The following is a 19,246-nucleotide window of genomic DNA, read 5'->3' as shown; positions in this document are numbered from 1 at the left end:
TTTTCTAACTCTATTATTCCTTCTGTATTTACTTATTAGTTGGCATTCTACTCTAAAGAGCTTCTCTTCTCCCTTTTTAAAAAATTTACATTAGTATGTACTCAAAGATTTTTATTCTACCCATTGTGTTTCTTTTTGGGGTGTTGAAAATGTTCTATAATTAGATTGTATGATGGTTGTATAACTGAATATACTGAAAATCATTGACTTGTACAGTTTAAATGTGTGAATAGTAATGGCATGTGAATTATATCTCAACAAAGCTGTTAAAAAGTCAGCAGCAACCATTTTGATGTGATGATCAGGAGAACTTCATGATCAATTACTATATTTTCCTGGGTACACCTTTCCACCCCCCAACCTGCTGCATGCCAGCCTCCAAAATCCCTGCATAGCTCAGCTCCCATGGGTTTAAATTTTCATGATACTCCTTTAAGCTAATGAACATTGTAATACCTGTCTGGACCCAGTTTGTTTCATGTAACCAGAATTCCAGGGAGAAAGAGCACTTTCCTTTCACTCATTAAATAATTTGTCTTTTCTCCACCCCAGTTGCTTAATGTCAGTTTCTCCATCTGAGGAGGACACTGTGAATCTTTATGTTGCAAAATCCTATAGAAGGGTAGGAAGATTCATGCCAGCTACTGTGGAAAGAGCTGAGATTCCAGAAGATGCTACTTTTGCCTGTTTTCTGGCTAGTATGCTTCTTGGCTCGGCACCCAAACAGCAGTGTGGAATGTTAGGCAAAGCTGTGAGCAAAGACACATTGATCCTGGTCTCCATTTGGCTGTTCTGAGATTTGGCTGTATTCTTTACTGACTTACAGAGACAGGATATTAACACTATTATCCTCAAAACTCGGACATTTTATCTCTTCCACCACACTTTTGCCTGAGCTATGAGAATGCACACACCAAAGAGGACCCCTTCACTTGTGGAGTTTACCACATCCATTATCTGTCTCCTGTTTTCCTTTGTTCCTACAGTTTATGTCCCTTCCTCCATCTGAAGAAGGAGGAACTAGCTGGTAACTGAATAACTTGAAAATGCCATGTGTTCAGGGAATATCACTACATTCGTATGCAATTAAACCACCACAGTGCTACTTGACTCTGCATAACCAGATCCTGGATTTAAAAGGACCTAAATCCTGATGCAAATCAATGTGAATTTCTTTTTTGTTTTGACAGCACCCTTACATCTATCGGGTTACCTTTGCCACAGCTAATGAATCCTCAGCGTTGCTAATTAGGATGTTTAATGAAAAGGGAACGTTGAAGGATCTGATCTACAAGGTACCTGTGCAAGTTCATGGTCATAAGGAATTCTCACGTTTCTTTAGAACCTGTTATTGATACTTAAGTCTCTAAGACTCCAGAGGCTAGGCCCTGAGGATTTGATGTTAGTTTTGATTTTATTTGGAATTTATTTTTATTCATGCAATAAAAACTCTACTTAGTTTGATTAAAGAGCATTCCTTTTCCCATGTGAGGAAAGGTTGAACATTTAATAATTATGTCCATTACATTGCAAGCTGCTCTCTTAGGTCAGTTTTTAAGTTTGTGTTTTGCACTTAACAAAGCAGTACTGAAGAATTCGAACAATATGCAAGACTTTGGGGTCTGCTAAGGGCAAGACCAGGCACATCTTCACTGGGCTAGAGAAGGGATGGAACCTGGGTCAGCCTCTTTCTATCAACAATGCAGACTGTTGTATTTTAAAAGCTCACATCTTGCAGCTGGCCATCTCTGGCGCCCCTAGCCTCTGTAGAATCCTGCCTGCTCAGGGAGTCTGTGTGCAGATATTGGCCCCTCTGCTGCTTTCTTATGTGTTCTTTGTTCTTTTCCAAAGGCAAAACCAAAAGACCCATTTCTAAAGAAGTACTGCAACCCTAAGAAGATTCAGGGCCTGGAACTCCAGCAAATAAAAACATATGGACGGCAAATATTAGAGGTAAGAGGTACTTTTGTTTAAGTTGCATTCAAATTCCATCCAAAATTACATTATTCACCTGGAAAAGTTCTTAAGTAATATCCAAAATCACTTAAGTTGTCTGATTACTTATAAACTGATTGCATTGTCATATTTTGCCTCAAAAAGTAAATATTTGAGACTAAGGCAACAGTCACTTAGGTCTACAAAATTCTTAAAACTTTAGCTGTTGTAATTTAGTGTCTGAGTTTTAAGAACTTTACTGTGTGGATACCAACTTTTGTATTATCTTTGGTTGCTCTTTATCCCCATGCCAAAGTTTTTGATTTTGTTATGTCATATGCATAGCCATATGGCTCCCTTACAGAAGTATAACCAACAGTGAGAAGCCTTTCTGACATCACCCTCTAGATCAGGATTCTCCAAGCTTCTGGGATTATGCAACCCTATCAGTAATAACCAATTTAATATCCCAATGTTATGTCTATTTAACTATAAATTATATGCATGTACTACTATGCACATACATATATGTGTATGTGTGTATATATATTATATTTGTTTGGATAGAGACAGCATGCTAGTAATATATTTTGTATATTATAAGTTAAAAAAGTAATATTTTTAAAAAACAACAACTAGGAAGAGAAGTTGTAATATTTTCTTCTAGTCCTTAGTGAATTGCTCTGGGCACCCCACTTGGCTATCACTGCTCTAGTTCACCAGGACGCTGCAGGGCTATATCTAGGCATCTCTCTTACTGGGTAAGCCACTGATTATTTACATGGCAGCCGAAAGATTTACTGCTTTTTCTGGGATCCTGTTGTGTGTTCCTATTAATAAACAGCTAAATATATTCGGAGGAGAGACTGAACTAGAGATGTTTTCTAGTTCAACCCCTTTTTCTGAATTACTGGCAGAAGCACTGATATGATAGCTTCACTCATCTATGCAGGAGGATCAAGACTTTGCCCTGAAGAGAGCTGGCCTGTTGGAATCAGAAAGTGCTTAAAGCAGAGCCTTTTGGCATCAGAGTTATTAATTCCAAGCATATGCAGGCTGCTTCTCTATTCTTTTGGGGAAAGAAAGAACTGATGTTGCATCTCACAGCCTCAAAACTGGAAAGCATTCAGCTTCACTTCCTTTTCCAAACAAATGGGTGGAGGTGGCATTTTTCTTCAGGAATCTTCCCAGTGACCTGTTTGGTTTTGTTTCAAAGTATATTGACTAAAAAATAAAGTTTAACTTGTCTTATATTTGAATGAGTTTAGGGAAAATGTAACTTTCCCATATGTTTTGATAGGTACTGAAGTTTCTTCATGACAAGGGATTCCCTTATGGGCATCTTCACACCTCCAATGTGATGCTCGATGGGGACACTTGCCGGCTGCTAGACCTTGAGAATTCCTTATTGGGCCTGCCTTCCTTCTACCGATCTTATTTTTCACAATTCAGGAAAATCAATGTAAGTTGCTAAAGTAATGAAATAGCAGGTTCATTTTTAGGTGTCAATTATCCCCATGATCTGCCCATGTAGGAAATACGCACCAAGTAGTGAAAGGTATAGTTGGGACAGGCCTTGCCCATCAGCCCTTGGAGCATTGCTGTACCTCTGGGAGGCTGAGTTGAAATGGCGGGTGGGGTAAGGAGGGAGGTGGACTCACTGATTGGAAAACTGTGGAGGGTCAGACCAAGACCTTTGGGATACCTCATGAGGTTTTACAAAAGGCTTTGGAGTTGCATTTACATTACCAATTAGGAGTGGGGTTATCCCTGGGCTTTGTTTCTCAGAGAAGGCTTGGGGCAGGAGCGTGGGGGTCCACAAAGCCAAAGTGAAGGGTGAACATGCTGCTGCTCTTTCTTCCACAGACATTGGAAAGTGTGGATGTCCACTGCTTTGGCCACTTACTGTATGAAATGACTTATGGACGACCGCCAGACTCGGTGCCTGTGGACTCCTTCCCTCCTTCCCCATCCATGGCTGTGGGTCAGTATGGGGTTGGGAAGGGTCTTCTGGGCCCTGGTAGTGTGCAGAGCCACTCATCCCCTTTCCAGAGTCCAGGAAAGACCCAGAGGAAGTTGCTGTCCTCCATAGCCAGAAATTCTTACCCAATTTAAAAGTAAACCAAATTTGAGTAGTTTACTTAAATACACTTCTGTGAAAATTCAGGTGGCTTGTCCATTTGCCAGGCTATCTGAAATTTCTGGGAACTTTTCGTAAAATGCTTTAGAGCTTTGGAAGCAGGAGGATGTAAAGAGAGGTATGGCCTGCCTGAGTGTGATGCAGAAGCCAGAGCCAGGCAACTTGAAGCCAGTCTTGAGGACTCAGGCAGGTGTCAGACGTCAGATCAAGACTGAAGTGAGACTTGTAAGAAACAAGAGAGGCCAGGCATGGTGGCTCACACCTGTAATCCCAGCACTTTGGAAGGCCGAGGTGGGTTGATCACATGAAGTCAGGAGTTTAAGACCAAGCTGGCCAATATAATGAAACCTCATCTCTACTAAAAATACAAAAATTAGCTGGGTGTGGAGGTGCATGCCTGTAATCCCAGCTTTTTGGGAGGCTGAGGCATGAGAATTGCTTGAACCCGCCTCTTGGAGGTGGAGGTTGCAGTGAGCCGAGATTGCGCCACTGCATTCCAGCCTGGGCGACACAGCAAGACTCTGCCTCAAACAAAAACAAAACAAAACAAGAATGCCATAGGCCAGAAGTCTAGTAGATAAGAGCCTAGCAGGCCCAGACCTAGGGCAGGCAGGCAGGAATGCAGACATCCAGACAAATTGGATCCAGGATCTCTTACAGCATTACCTGTGGGGGCTGAGGGGAGCTGGAGGACAAGTGAGAGCACCTTTAGGAAGGAGGGATGCAGGAACTGGTACAGACTCATCCAGGACCCTTTCATCCCCTCCACAGCCAGGCTGGCACCCACAGCTGGAGCAGAGAGAGGGGAGGGCAGGGTAGCTCTTGGACCCCTGTGCCTTGGAGATACTCAGGTCCACCCTTCACCAAGTGTTATTGTGTCAAAAGAGGCAATTCAAGAGAACAGACCCTGGGACTATATTGTGTTGAATTTGAACCGCTGAAACTGAACAGTGACCTGTGGGTAGAAAAATCTGGCTGCTCCTGTTAATAGCATCCAAGGTGTTGGATGATGAGATATCAACAATTGGCATTTTGTGTGCTGGTTTTGATGAAAAGCAGGCAAGCAGCAAAACGTCTTTCAAGTTCAGAATTTTACTTCTGTGTAGTGTTTACATCTCTTTCAAGAGAACAAACACTTTTATGAATGATATCTTGAATCCTTCCTCCAATTATCTTTGAAATATATTTAGCTTTCTGTCAGCATGTAGTTTCTAAACCATTTCTTTTGAGTCATCAGTAACGCCAGTGTTGCCAACATTCCCCCACCCCACGTATGCCATCTGTCTGTGTGTGAAGATTTTTGACACTGTCCTGATCAGCCCGCAGACAGTTATTGCAAAGTGGTGTCAAACTTTTCATCAGCAAGTGGATTTGCCAGCGTGTTCTGTGGAACTAAAATGTGTATCTGTTCATTTCAAGTGGCCGTGTTGGAGTCTACGCTGTCTTGTGAAGCCTGTAAAAATGGCATGCCTACCGTCTCCCGGCTCTTACAGATGCCGTAAGTCAATCATATGCGTTGGTTGTAATCTTGATAACTATGTTGAACGCCAGACCACTGTGTCCAAGCACCTGGTACTGTAGTAAAGACTCTTGCGGTCCCTGCAGAGTTGGCGTGGCCTGCTTGCTGATGGGCACTTGCAGCATGATGTCCTCACCCTTTGTTTGTGACCTCTCTGCTCTCCTGGTCTGATGGCTATCCTTTAACATCTGTGTCATTTTCACGTGTATATCCTCACTCAACGTTAGCATTGTGTGTACGTACATTAGCATTGGGTGTGCGTACGTGTCGCAGCCCCCAGCTTAGGAAATACTGAAGGAGGGCCCTCTCAAGTGGCTCCTTTCTGACCCTGCATCAGCAAACCAGTTGGCCCCCAGCTGTGCATAGTTCACAAGTCACAGGGCCTTGAAGGGTCTGCCCTCCAGGAAGAGGGCAACGTGTTTCTGAGCACCCATGCTTTTGCTTGTGAATTTACTCACTGGGTACTATTTATTAAACTCTAGCATGTACCAGGCACTGTTCTAAGGTCTTGGAGCTCAGAAGACATTTTCTCTGAAACTGGGTTATGAATAGATAACCAGGGCAGCTGAAATAGTGCTGTGGGGCCTTCCCTTCAGGTGCATTTTCTGTTCTTTCATGGAAAGACAGCAGAGTGGTTAAGAAGGGTGTGCCTGGGGTCGGACAGACCTGGAGGTGGATTCCAGCTTCACCACTTCTACCTGGGTGACCTTAGACAAGTTTCCTAACCTCTGGAAGTAGCGTTTTGTGAACTGTGAAATGGGAATGATAGTAAGTTCCCACCTTAGAAGGTAGTTGGGAGGATTTAATGAGGTGATTCCTAGTAGGGACCTGGCACTTAATATGTGCTCACTAAGATTTATGCTTACTACTGAATCAGCTGATCTTTTTTGAATATCACACACCATGCAGTGTATCTGGTGCTTTGTCTGCACCGGCTTATTATATAACAGATATACTCTGAAAACAATAATATGGGGAAACAAGGCAGGGGACGGCTTGAAGGGCATGCAGCCAGAGTTCAGAGAAGGTAGAGATAACTTCAGGTTCCTGGTTCTTTCTTTCCACAAGTGTTTAGAGAGGGCCTTCTGGAGGCCAGCTGCTGTCCTAGGCACTGTAATGAAAAGAGGAAACCAAGCCCCTGCCCCGTGGATGTGACATTCTACTGTTCCACAGACACTGAAGTGTCTGTTGCCAAACCAGCAACCATTAATAATAATGTAATAATGTGGGCCGGGCAGTGGCTCATGCCTATAATCCCAGCATTTTGGGAGGCTGAGGCAGGTGGATCACTTGAGGTCAGGAGTTCAAGACCATCCTGGCCAACGTGTGGTGAAACCCTATCTCTACTAAGAAAATAAAAAAAATTAGCTGGGCGTGGTGGCACACTCCTGTAATCCCAGCTACTCAGGAGGCTGAGGCAGAAGAATCACGTGAACTGGGGAGGCAGAGGTTGCAGTGAGCCAAGATCTCACCACTGCACTCCAGCCTGGGCGACAGAGCAAGACTCTGTCTCAAAACAAAACAAACAATGTGAATATGGAAAAACAGACCCAGTTTGGAAAACAACTTTCACACAAACTTTTCTAGCAAAATGCGCTTGTACTTAGGAAATAGCCTGTATACAGGTTGATTTACTCGAGTTTGCATTTACACTCCCCATTCCAAAGCTCTTACATCTTTCTCTCAGTCTTCCAGTCCTTAAGTGAATCCAAATATTTTTTTCTTCACCTAAGTCTTTCTACCATGTGGGCTTCAGCCATGAGAAGAGCTCCTGGACAGGCGTAAACCATGTTCAATTAAAATGTGTCCTCTGGAAGTAAAGAGATGTGTGGCTGAGGGACAGATGGGGCCCTGAGGAGCCCTGTGGGGAAAGCTAATCCTGTCATTTCTACTTGTGATGAAGTTCCCATCTTTAAAAAAGAGTAATATAGCTGGGTGCGGTGGCTCACAACTGTAATCCCAGCAGTTTGGGAGGCTGAGGCAGATGGATCACTTGAGCTCAGGAGTTCAAGACCAGCCTGGCCAACATGGCGAAACCCTATCTCTACAAAAAATACAACAACAACAAAATTAGCTAGGTGTGGTGGTGTGCGCCATGTAATAATCCCAACTACTTGGAAGGCTGAGGTGGTAGAATCGCTTGAGCCTAGGAATTTGAGGTTGCAGTGAGCTGTGAACTCGCCACTGCACTCCAGCCTAGATGACAGAGTGAGACCCTGTCTCAAAAATAAAACAAAGTGAGGGGCGGGCGTGGTGGCTCATGCCTGTAATCCTAGCACTTTAGGAGGCCAAGGCAGGTGGATCACGAGGTCAGGAGGTTGAGACCATCCTGGCTAACATGGTGAAACCCCGTCTCTACTAAAAATGCAAAAAATTAGCCGAGCATGGTGGCGGGCGTCTGTAGTCCCAGCAACCCGCGAGGCGGAGCTTGCGCTGGAGCGCACCACTGCACTCCAGCCTGGGTGACAGAGTGAGACTCCATCTCAAAAAAATAAAAAATAAAACAAAGTGGGGGTGCAGGATATTCAGCCAGGCATACTGGCACATGCTTGTAGTTCCAGCTACTCAGGAGGCCAAGATGGGAGGATTGATTGAGCCCAGGACTTCCAGGGCAGCCTGGACAACGTAACAAGACTCCATGTCTTTAAAAAGTAGGGGAGGGGCAGGAGGCATATTCAAAGAAAGACTCACTTATAGCTGTTTGGGTACTACCCAAGCAACCATTTCTATTCTTTGACCTGTTTTACCCAGCAGTTCAGAGTTGTTCTTGCTATTGTTTTCCCTCTTTCCCTCTCCTCTCCTCTCCTCTTTTCTTTCCCTCCCCCTCCCACTCCCCCTCCCCTTCCGTCTCCCCCCTCCTTCTTTTTGAGAGTCTTGCTGTGTTATGCAGGCTGGTCTTAAACTCCTGAGCTCAAAGGGTCCTCCCACCTCTAGCTCTGGAGTAGCTGGGACTACAGACGCATGCCACTGTGCCCAGGTCACCCAGTTCATGCTATTGTTTTTTTCTTTTCTTTTCTTTTCTTTTCTTTGATAGAGTCTCGCTCTGTCACCCAGGCTGGAGTGCAGTGGTGTGATCTTGGCTCACTGCAAGCCCTGCCTCCCAGGTTCAAGTGATCCTCTTGCCTCAGCCTCCCGAGTAGCTGGAACTACAGGTGCGTGCCACCACACCTGGCTGGTTTTTGTATTTTTAGTAGAAACAGGGTTTTACCATGTTGGCCAGGCTGGTCTTGAACTCCTGACCTCAGGTGATCCACCTGCCTCAGCCTCCCAAAGTGCTGAGATTACAGGTGTGAGCCACTGCACCCGGCCCATGCTATTGTTTTTAATAATATACTTTTTTTTTTGGTCACATGGGTAATTTTAAAATCATTTTTTATTATTTTTATTTTTAACTTTTAGGTTTGGGGGTACATGCGAAAGTTTGCTACATAGGTAAACACGTCATGGGGGTTTGTTGTACATATTTCATCACCCAGCTATTAAGGCCAGTACGCAATAGTTATTATTTCTGCTGCTCTCCCCACCTCTCCCCCTAAGTAGACCCAGTGTCTGTTGTTTACTTTTTTGCAATAACATACCTTTTTTTTTTTTTTTTTTTTTAGACGGAGTCTCACTCTGTTGCTCAGGCTGGAGTGCAGTAGTGCAGTCTCGGCTCACTGCAGCCTCTGCCTCCTGGGTTCCAGGGATTCTCCTGCCTTAGCCTCCCAAGTAGCTGGGACAACAGGCATGCACCACCACACCCGGCTAATTTTTGTATTTTTAGTAGAAATGGGGTTTCACCATGCTGCCCACTCTGGTCTGGAACTCCTGACCTCAAGTGATCCGCCTGCCTCAGCCTCACAAAGTGCTGGGATTACAAGACATGAGCCACCGTGCCCAGCCAGTAACACATTTTTGAAGAGAGAATTGATTTACTCCAAAAGCTACTACTTTTAAAAATGAAGCATGAGAAATACTTAGAAGAAAATTACTTTCCTGTTAGATTCCAATCAGGACAATTCCTTTCTACTTACTTGAACATTTTTATGTTACTGAACTCTAGAATAAATTTTATCCTCTTCTGAGGCAAGAAAAATAGCAGAAAACTATTCTATTTAGAAATATCTACTGCATATATTATTTGCGACATTTTTGCAAATTAGCATTTGCAAAAGTAATTTTTTAAAAATGCAATATTGCCCATAGCGGGGAAACCCCCTCTAGTACACAGCTGGCCCAGATACCCTAGTAACAGTGGGAAGGGGGTCACACTGGGCCACCTGCAAACCCCTTTGCATTTGTTAATGAACATGGAATGGTGGATTGGGCCGGGGGCTGGAGGATGTGGTGCAGGGAAGGGAGACCTCATGGGCTAAAGGTGTCTTAATCTGCATTAATCCTAGTCTGAGAGTGCACCTGGTTCAAGAAAGATTTTTGTTTGTTTCTTTTCTTTACAGATTATTCAGCGATGTTTTACTAACCACTTCTGAAAAACCACAGTTTAAGGTAAAGACAATTATATCGTTTTTTGGTTTGTGACATAACTAAGTTGACTTTGAAAGTTAGCTGTATTTTTAGCCAAAAAAAAGAAAAGATATATAATAGGGAAAATTTGGAAATAATCTAAATGTCCTACAATTAGGGGCTAGTTTAATAATTTATGGTACATCTATTTGATAATATAATTAAAAGTGAAATTGATAAAGACATTGTAGTAATATGGAAAATGATTTAGATTTGTGCTTAGGTATAAAAAATAAGACAATGTGTAAAACAACATATCTATGTAGAAACAAGCCTGGAAGGAGGTCTTCTCCTGGGAAGCAGTGGTGGCATGTGTCATGGAAAGAGAATGGGCTTCAGAACCCAAAAAACCAGAATGATATCTTACTTTGTTCTTACAATATTAGCTGTTATCTACAGCAGGGTTTTTCAACCACGGTATTTGACGTTTTGGGCCAGATGATTCTTTGTTGTGAGGGCTGCCTGTGCATGGTAGGATGTGAAGCAGCATCCCTAACCTCACTGCTAGATGCCAACAATACTCCTTGACCCCTCTCCCGCACTGTGACAACCAAAAATGTCTCCTGGGGGGTGGTGTACAAATTGCTCCCAGTTGAGAGCTGCTGACCTATGGGCAAGCACTTAATCTTTGAGTCTGCATGTATTCATGTGTAAAATTGGTGAGTAATGCATGTCTGTTGTCATTAGACAACTGAGGTCATCTACGGAAGCTCCTTGTTCAGGCCATGGCTCTTGGCAGTGCTCACTGTGAGTGCGATTTGGGTGGGAGGATAAAAGATAATTCTCTCGCTCCTTTCTATATTCCAAAAGAACATGTAATACTATTAGGATGAAAATAAATTTAGAAAACAAAAAAAAGAAAGAAAACCAAGGCAGGGTTAGAAGATTGTGTCAGTGAGAGAGGTGCTTTCCTCTGTTCTATTTTGCCAGTTAGAGGAATTCTGACAATAATAGCTTCTTTGGATCTGAAGTAGGAGAGAAAAAACATTTAAATTTAATGTCTTCTTCACTGAAACATCTTAGGAAATTTCTTCAGCCTTGTCAATAAATATATTCTCCTCCAACCCTGACAGTCCGGCCTCTAGGATTCAGGAATTAGTACTAGACCTCGCTCTACCCCTAAGCCAGAGAGCCTATGCAGCAAAGATAGTATGATTTTAAAATCCAACATTAATTCTTGTATGTACACTGACTTTCTGGAAAGATATACAGGAGACTGGTAACGTTGGTTTCCTCTATGGAAGTAGGTGGGAGACTTCACTGTGTATGTGCCCTTTTATACCTTTGGGATTTTAAACCATGTGACTGTATTACCTACTTACAGCTTTTTTTTTAATTTGAAATTTTTACAGAATAATAAAGACAAAAAGCTCAACATGATCTGGGGGTCTTATCTTCCAGGATCGGACTCCTCATGGTTTAAAAAGCTAATAAATTAAGAAATGGCCCAGGCGCGGTGGCTCACGCCTGTAATCCCAACACTTTGGGAGGCTGAGGCAGGTGGATCATTTGAGGTCAGGAGTTCCAGACCAGCCTGGCCAACATGGCAAAACCCCGTCTCTACTAAAAATACAAAAATTAGCCAGGCTTAGTGGCAGGTGCCTGTAATCCCAGCTACTCAGGAGGCTGAAGCAGGAGAATTGCTTGGACTCGGGAGGCAGAGGTTGCAGTGAACTGAGAGCACACCACTGCACTCCAGCCTGGGCGACAGAGTGAGACTCTGTCTCCAAAAAAAAAAAAAAAGAGATGATGGAGGCAGAGGTTGCAGTGAGCTGAGATCACGCCAGTACACTCCAGCGTGGGGAACAGAGTGAGACTCTGTCTCAAAAAAAAAAAAAAAAAAAAAAAAAAAGAAATGATATGCTCAGAAACAAACTGGGCTGTTGTTAGGAATGTCTCCCAACAGGGAAAGCTGGGAAAGTTTAATCTTGTAAAATTCAGAACATAAATCTCTCACAAAGAAAATATCTCTGAAGTTATAAAATAATAACTGGTTGAATTTGTGTATGTTCCAATAAGCTTTATATAATTTTTTAAATATTTTTTTTTCTTTTGAGATGGAGTCTCGCTCTTGTCACCCGGGCTGGAGTACAATGGCATGATCTTGGCTCACTGCAACCTCCGCCTCCTGGGTTCAAGCAATTCTCCTGCTTCAGCCTCCCAAGCAGCTGGGATTACAAGCATGTGCCACCACGCCTGGCTAATTTTTGTGTTTTTAGTATAGAGATGGGGTTTCATCATGTTGGTCAGGGTGGTCTCGAACTCCTGACCTCAGGTGATCCACCCATCTCAGCCTCCCAAAGTGCTGGGATTACAGGCATGAGCCACCGCACCTGGCCAATTTTTTTTAATTTTTAATTTTAATTTTTTTTTTTTTGAAGTAGGCGATTTTTTGTTGCCAGGCTGGAGTGCAGTGGTGCAATGACGGGGCTCAGTGCAGCCTCAATCTCCTGGGCTCAGGTAATCCTCCTGCCTCAGCCTGTTGAGTAGCTGGGACAACAGGCGCATACCACCACACCCTGCTACTTTTTTAATTTTTTCGTAGAGACAGGGTCTCACTATGTTGCCCAGGCTAGTCTTGAACTCTTGGCCCCAAGTGGCCTCCCGAAGTGCTGGGATTACAGGTGTGAGCCACTGTGCCTGACCTAATTTTTAAATTTTTAATTGTGATAAAAAATACAATATAAAATTTACTCTCTGAACCATTTTTAAGTGTACAGTTTAGTGGTGTTAACTATCTTCATATTGTTGTATAACAGATCTCTAGAGCTTACATCCTGAAACTCTATACCCATAGAATAATGACTCCCCATTTCTCCCTCCCTGCAGCTCCGGGCAATCACTATTCTACTTTGTTTCTGTGATCTTGACTACTCTAGAAACCTTATATAAGTATTTATCCTTTTGTGAATCATTTATTTCACTTAGCATAATGTCCTCAAGGTTCATCTATATTGTAGCATGTAACAAGATTTCCTTCTATTTTTAAGGCTGAGTAATATTCCATCGTATATATATGCCACACTTTTTTTATCCATTCATCTGTTGATGAACATTTAGGCTGCTTTTACCTCTTGTCTGTCATGAATAATGCTACAGTGAACATGGGTGTGCAAATATCTTCTTGAGATCCTGCTTTCGGTTCTTTTGGATATATACCCAGAAGTGGAATTCCTCATATGGTAGTTCCATTTTGTAGTTTTTTGAGGCACCTCCATACTGTTTTCCATAGCAGCTGTACTACTCTGCATTTCCACCAGCAGTGTACAAGGGTTTCAGTTTCTCCATATTCTCACCAACACTTATTTTATTATTTTAATAGTGGCTCTACTAATGGGTGTGAGGTGATGTCTCATTGTGGTTTTGATTTACATTTCTCTAATGACTGAAGACATGGAGTGTCTTTTCATATGTTTTTTGGACATTTGTATATTTTCTTTAGAGAAATGTCTATGTCTTTTGCCTCTTTTTATTTGGGTTACTTATATTTTGTTGTTGAGTTGTTGGAGTTCTTTTATATATTCTGGATATTAACCCCTTATCAGACCTATGATTTGCAAATATTATGTCCCATTCCTTGAGTTGTCTTTTTACTCCGTTCTTTGTTGCACCAATGTTTTATTTATTTATTTATTTATTTTTCTTTTTTTTTCTTTTGAAGACAGGGTCTTGCTCTGTTGCTTAGGCTGGGGTGCAGCAGCACAATTTCAGCTCACTGCAACCTCTGCCCTCCCAGGTTCAAGCGATTTTCCTGCCTCAGCCTCCCAAGTAGATTACAGGTGTGCACCACCACACCTGGCTAATTTTTGTATCTTTAGTAGAGATGGGGTTTTGCCATGTTGGCGAGGCTGGTCTTGAACTTCTGACCTCAAGTGATCCACCCACCTCAGCCTTCCAAAGTATTGGGATTACAGGCATGAGCCACCATGCCCGGCTGCACCAAAGTTTTAAATTTTGATGAAGTTTAATTTTTTTTCTTTTATTGCCTGTGCTTTTGGTGTCATATCCAAGAAATCACTGCCAAATCCAGTGTCAATGAAGCTTTTCCCCTGTGTCTTTTCTTTTAGGAGTTTTATAGTTTTAGGTCTTACATTTAGGTTTTGAATCCATTTTGAGTTAATTTTTGTTTATGGTGTAAGGTAAGGGTCCAACTTCATTCTTTTGTATGTGGATATCCAATTTTCCCAGCACCGTTATTGAATACACTGTCCTTTCCCCCATTGTATGTTCTTGGAACCCTTGTCAAAGATTATTTGACCATATCCACAAGCATTTATTTCTGGGCTCTCTCTTCTTTTCCATTGGTCTATGTATCTGCCTGCATGTCAGTACCACACTGTTTTAATTACTATAGCTACGTAATAGGTTTCAAAATCAGGAAATGTGAGGCCTTCAACTTTGTTTTTCTTTTTCAGATTGTTTTGGCAATTTACAGCCCTTGAAAATTACTTGAATTACTTGAAACATATCATGTTTATTTATGTTTTAGTTTATGTGTTCATTGCTAAAAAATGCTAGAGAAGTGAGTGTGTTAGGGATACCAAAGGTGGCTGGGGTAGGATTTGAATGGACAGCTTTAACTGATTTTATTCCAAATGACTTTTTTTTTTTTTTTTTTTGAGACGGAGTCTCACTCTGTCACCCAGGCTGGAGTGCAGTGGTGCGATCTCGGCTCATTGCCAGCTCCACCTCCCGGGTTCACACCATTCTCCTGCCTCAGCCTCCTGAGTAGCTGGGACTACAGGTGCCTGCCACCACGCCTGGCTAATTTTTTGTATTTTTAGTAGAGACGGGGTTTCACCATGTTAGCCAGGATGGTCTCCATCTCCTGACTTCGTGATCCGCCCGCCTTGGCCTCTGAAAGTGCTGGGATTACAGGCGTGAGCCACCGTGCCCGGCCGAAATGACTCTTGATAACCACCTGCTCCTTCATTTACTCCAGGACTTGGAAGTATCTCCAGTCACCTTTTTCAATGGATGATGTACTTTTCTCTCCTTTCAGATCCCTACAAAGTTAAAAGAGGCATTGAGAATTGCCAAAGAATGTATAGAGAAGAGACTAATTGAAGAACAGAAACAGGTAAATTGATAACGGTTCCTCTTTGCCTTTTAGTGTCCCCATCTTCTGCCATGGTTTTTATAGTGATTGACATTTGACTGTTCACTCCACAAATATTTTAAGCATACTTACTCTCAGCCAGCCTTTAGGCTAAATGCTGCCCCGCGGAGCTGAATACTTGACAGTCCTGCCCTCAGTCCTGCTTAGTCTATGTGGGAAACAAACATGTCCAGGAAGGGCAGTCTGGGTTTCTGATCAGAGCATGCCGGCCGGTGGTAGTTGGGGGCATGCATGGTCCATGCTGTCTCACCACATTCTTCTTCTGTAAAAGAGGGAAAGGCAGGAAGGCATTAGCGGCATGAGAAAGGTCCTATTCCTCTGGCATACTCCTCTACCTGGCATCCAGACCCGAACCAGGAGGTAGACAGCTTGAGCAAGGAAAGATTTTTTTTTTATCCCAATAAAATGTGGTTTGCCAAAACATGTTGGAGAAGATTTTCATTAGGAAGCTGCCTTATGTGGGATATGCTTACATCTTATGGTCTCTTAAAGATTCACCAGCATCGAAGACTGACAAGAGCTCAGTCCCACCATGGATCTGAGGAGGAAAGAAAAAAAAGAAAGATTTTAGCTCGAAAGGTAAGCCTGGTGTCTCTCTGCATTCCCTCTATGGGTTCTTGAGTACATGTGAAGAAAGTTCTAGGTTAATGGTGCCCATTTAATGACAGATGCTGTGCTATATCTCCTTGAAAGCTAAGACTATTTCCAGATGACTGGGGTGCAGCTTTTCTTGGAAAAAAAAAAAAAAAAAGAGCCATAAGATAATCAGCAGAGAAATGGCCCATGTAGTTTCCTAGCTTGCTGGGCAGATTATGGCATAATATAATCGGAGGAAACGATTGGCCTGAGATAGTAAAGTCAGCATTTTTTGTTTTATTTCCCCCTTTAGTTTTGGCTGTGACATCTTCACTGTATTAAGTTATGGGACTGAATATTACCTTGTCTGTAGCTAGTTTAATGGTATGCCTGGAAAATATTTTTATTCTAACTCCCAGCTTCACTGTGTTTATTCTTTGCTTTCCTCTCCCTCCCTCCCCCTTTTCTTTTATTCTTAAAGAAGTCAAAACGATCTGCTCTTGAAAATAGTGAAGAGCATTCAGCGAAGTACAACAACTCCAATAATTCAGGTAACTGGTTATAGATGGTAATGGGGCCCAGGACCCAGAGATCAGGATCAGGAGTCTCTAGTTGGTCAAGAGGTTTTGAGTTCTGCTGGCCAGAAACTGGGTAATGTAGTAATGACTACAGAGAACAAAATAACTCTGTCTCTAATGAAAGATTGCAACAGCATTCATAGGCTTACAGCACTCAAATGCTAGAAGAGACTTCTGAGGTAATTGGGTAGCTCACCTTCTTCATTGATGGCAGCACTTGATCAACTAAAGACACAGGAGCATTAGTCATGGAAGGAAAACAGACCTGACTTAAAATGTAAGGCCTCCTGTTTTTAGTAGAGCCTGCATGAACAGAAATGACCTTAAATCCTGCCCGCTGCTCTGGACCCCACGTGGTGGGAGGATGTGCCCTCCTGTGTGAATTAAGGAAAGGACTCGATGGTGTGTGGGGATGACAAGAAACTGAGATGGTACAAAGAGCACTGTCCTGAGTTGGCAGTCCTTGCTGCCACTCCCAGCTGCCCTTCACCCAGCTCTGCTGGCTTTGGGCCATAGTGTCCCATCTTTGGAAATCAGAGCCAGATTGAATGATCCCTGGGGGCCTTCCAGTTTTTCTAGTTTATGAATCTGTGAAGTGGAGCCCACATAGAGAAGGGAAGGTGTCATCCTAGTTACCAAGCAGTTTTGGCTTAGCCCTGGAGGGCCATGGGAAGGGGAGATTTTGGGGTTGAGGAATACCTGCTTATACTTTTAGGCAGAGGAAGGACAGAGCAGAGAGGGGGAATTTGAAGATGCAAAAGAGACGGTGACTGACAGGGGCACCATGGTGGGTAGAAAGCCAAGGGGTTAGCATCCAAAGCCCAGCTATCAGTCTCAGCTTTGAGGAAACCCATGCATCTCTTCTTAGCGGTAGGATTTGGTGGGGGCAGGTGAAGAGGCAGAGATGTTTAGAAGGGAGGAAATTGGGGGTATTCACAGGTCATGCCTCAGTCTTCTCAGTGAAGTCAGGGAGGAGAATGTCTGCCTGGGGTGGGAGGAGAAAAGTGTACAGGATGATTAGGCTGCAGCCCAGAGGGCTGCATGAGCCACAGCTGGAGAATGCAAGTGGCGTGGCCAGAGCTGGAGATTGGCAGCCCTGAATAGAGAAAGCCCATAAACTCCAGAAGGAGAGTGAGAGTCACATTGACACCACTGCAGAGTCCAGACTGGAGAAGGGCTCGGGAAGAGCTGCAAAGGAGAGGAAGGAGGGGTGGTCCCAATGAGGACCAGCGCAGGCTCCTCGGAGGTGAATGCTGTTGTGGCTGGCGGGTAATTTCAGTTGGAAGCCTATCTTCGCCATGGTTGATGGGAGGGACATGGACCAGTCATGGTCATTATTATGCTGAGACTCATGATTCCAACCAGCAGTCATTCTGTCCAGTAGTTAATTTTTTATAGAGCAGAGAAAGCCCGACAGTGTGCTCTCTACCTTCTAAGACCCTGCCTGCCTGCAAAGCTGTGTCACATGCAGCCAGGTAGGACTCAAGGACTTCAGGATACCCCAGTGCCCTCAGGAGTTTAGGAAAATGAAGTAGCAGTTGATGGATATATACAGATAATTCCCAAACTTTACCAGAGTCAAGCAGTGAAGCTTCTCCCCATTAAAGTTCATTAGCACTACAAACAGTATAAAGACAGCATGCATTGAGTTTTACCTCCTTTTTCAGTAAAACACCCTCATATTTTATAGGAAACTGAGGGAATATTGCAAGTAGAAAAGCATTAAACTGGAGGGAGGTGTGGTTTAATCAGGACATTTCTCATGGCCAGTGTCCATGAGACACCAACAAGTCCTGTGGGTAGTGAGTGAAGTGATGGCTGGGGCCTTAACCACACCAGCTCTGGTGGCTTCTCAGGCATGTGATGGCAGCCCTCCCTTGGGGTGTGTGTGTCCATCAGCCCAGAAAGCACCTGACTAGGCAGATTTGGTTAACCTCTCCATAGGATCTCTATGTGTGGGGGGGGGGCTTTCTGTGTCCACAGAAAGGCTTATGTAGGAACCTCTGCTCATTGAGCTACTTCATGTCAGCTCAGGAAGATATTTTCTAGGGATCGCCAAGTAATGGGGAGATTCTGAGAACTTGGGAATATTTGAAATATAATAAGGTTACTAGATCCAGAAAAAGCATGCAACAGGTGAGATTCACATTGTTTTAATGTGAATAAGGACATTTACTTATTCTAGATAAGAAGAGGGCTGTGAAATCCATAAACTGAATAGACTGACCCCATCTAGTTGACTCTACCTGCTGATAAAATGGAACGTCTGCAGAACGTGTTACTGGGTGGATGCTGTGGGGAGTGCTCCCTTCCTTTGGAAGCCCCCAGCAGGCTGCTCTGCACCTCTCTGTCCGCTGTACCACTTGTGGCTTCTGTCATTTGTCATTACCCAGGAGTGGAGGTTGGGTCAGGAAAAGATACTGCAGCCAATTGCCTAAGCTGTTGATTGTGCAAAGTTTCAAACCAGGCAGGCCATGGGGAGCAGTGGGAGGCAAGGAGCTTTTAGTGGCTTGGGGAAGGAGGTGGACCTTGCACCAGATTAAAGCCTGTCATTGGGTCCAGTCTCTGAGTTTTTTGTCCGTCATCATCTTGTTTCACAAGGCTCACACACTAAGCCAAGTATAGATTCTCAGACAGCAGTGGGTCCCAGCCTGGGCCAAATTCCAAATGTCTTTTGTTGGTCCCCATGAGGGTTTCTCTGTGTTTTATCTTAGCAGGATCTGGGGCCAGCTCACCTCTCACGTCCCCGTCGTCGCCAACTCCACCCTCTACATCAGGTTAGTGATGGAGTAAAGTGACATGCCACCTTCCTCTCCGCCAACAGGAGGAGCTGGCTGTGCCTCTTCCTGCCTTGGCCCAACAATTTCAGGGGTTAG

The 19,246-nt window shown here is 43.6% G+C and overlaps 1 protein-coding gene across 16 annotated transcripts in view; it reads left to right on the top strand.

Moving 5' to 3' along the window:
- The window catches only part of PXK (PX domain containing serine/threonine kinase like), a 91,207-nt gene that overhangs the window by 58,843 nt on the left and 13,118 nt on the right, over positions 1-19,246 (top strand). For 7 of the 16 annotated variants that reach the window (XM_054479615.2, XM_063661021.1, XM_054479625.2 and 4 more), the window contains 10 exons: positions 1,191-1,295; positions 1,852-1,953; positions 3,236-3,397; positions 3,802-3,919; positions 5,495-5,573; positions 10,031-10,079; positions 15,100-15,177; positions 15,709-15,795; positions 16,274-16,343; positions 19,085-19,147. In XM_054479615.2, the coding sequence (XP_054335590.1) occupies positions 1,191-1,295; positions 1,852-1,953; positions 3,236-3,397; positions 3,802-3,919; positions 5,495-5,573; positions 10,031-10,079; positions 15,100-15,177; positions 15,709-15,795; positions 16,274-16,343; positions 19,085-19,147 (913 nt within the window). The remainder of the gene's footprint in view (positions 1-1,190; positions 1,296-1,851; positions 1,954-3,235; positions 3,398-3,801; positions 3,920-5,494; positions 5,574-10,030; positions 10,080-15,099; positions 15,178-15,708; positions 15,796-16,273; positions 16,344-19,084; positions 19,148-19,246) is intronic. The other 9 variants (XM_054479616.2, XM_063661022.1, XM_054479626.2 and 6 more) reach the window with 2 other exon arrangements.

This window comes from Pongo pygmaeus, chromosome 2 (assembly GCF_028885625.2).
Source record: "Pongo pygmaeus isolate AG05252 chromosome 2, NHGRI_mPonPyg2-v2.0_pri, whole genome shotgun sequence".
Classification (NCBI taxonomy): Eukaryota; Metazoa; Chordata; class Mammalia; order Primates; family Hominidae; genus Pongo; species Pongo pygmaeus.
This window is presented reverse-complemented; position numbering and strand designations above follow the sequence as displayed.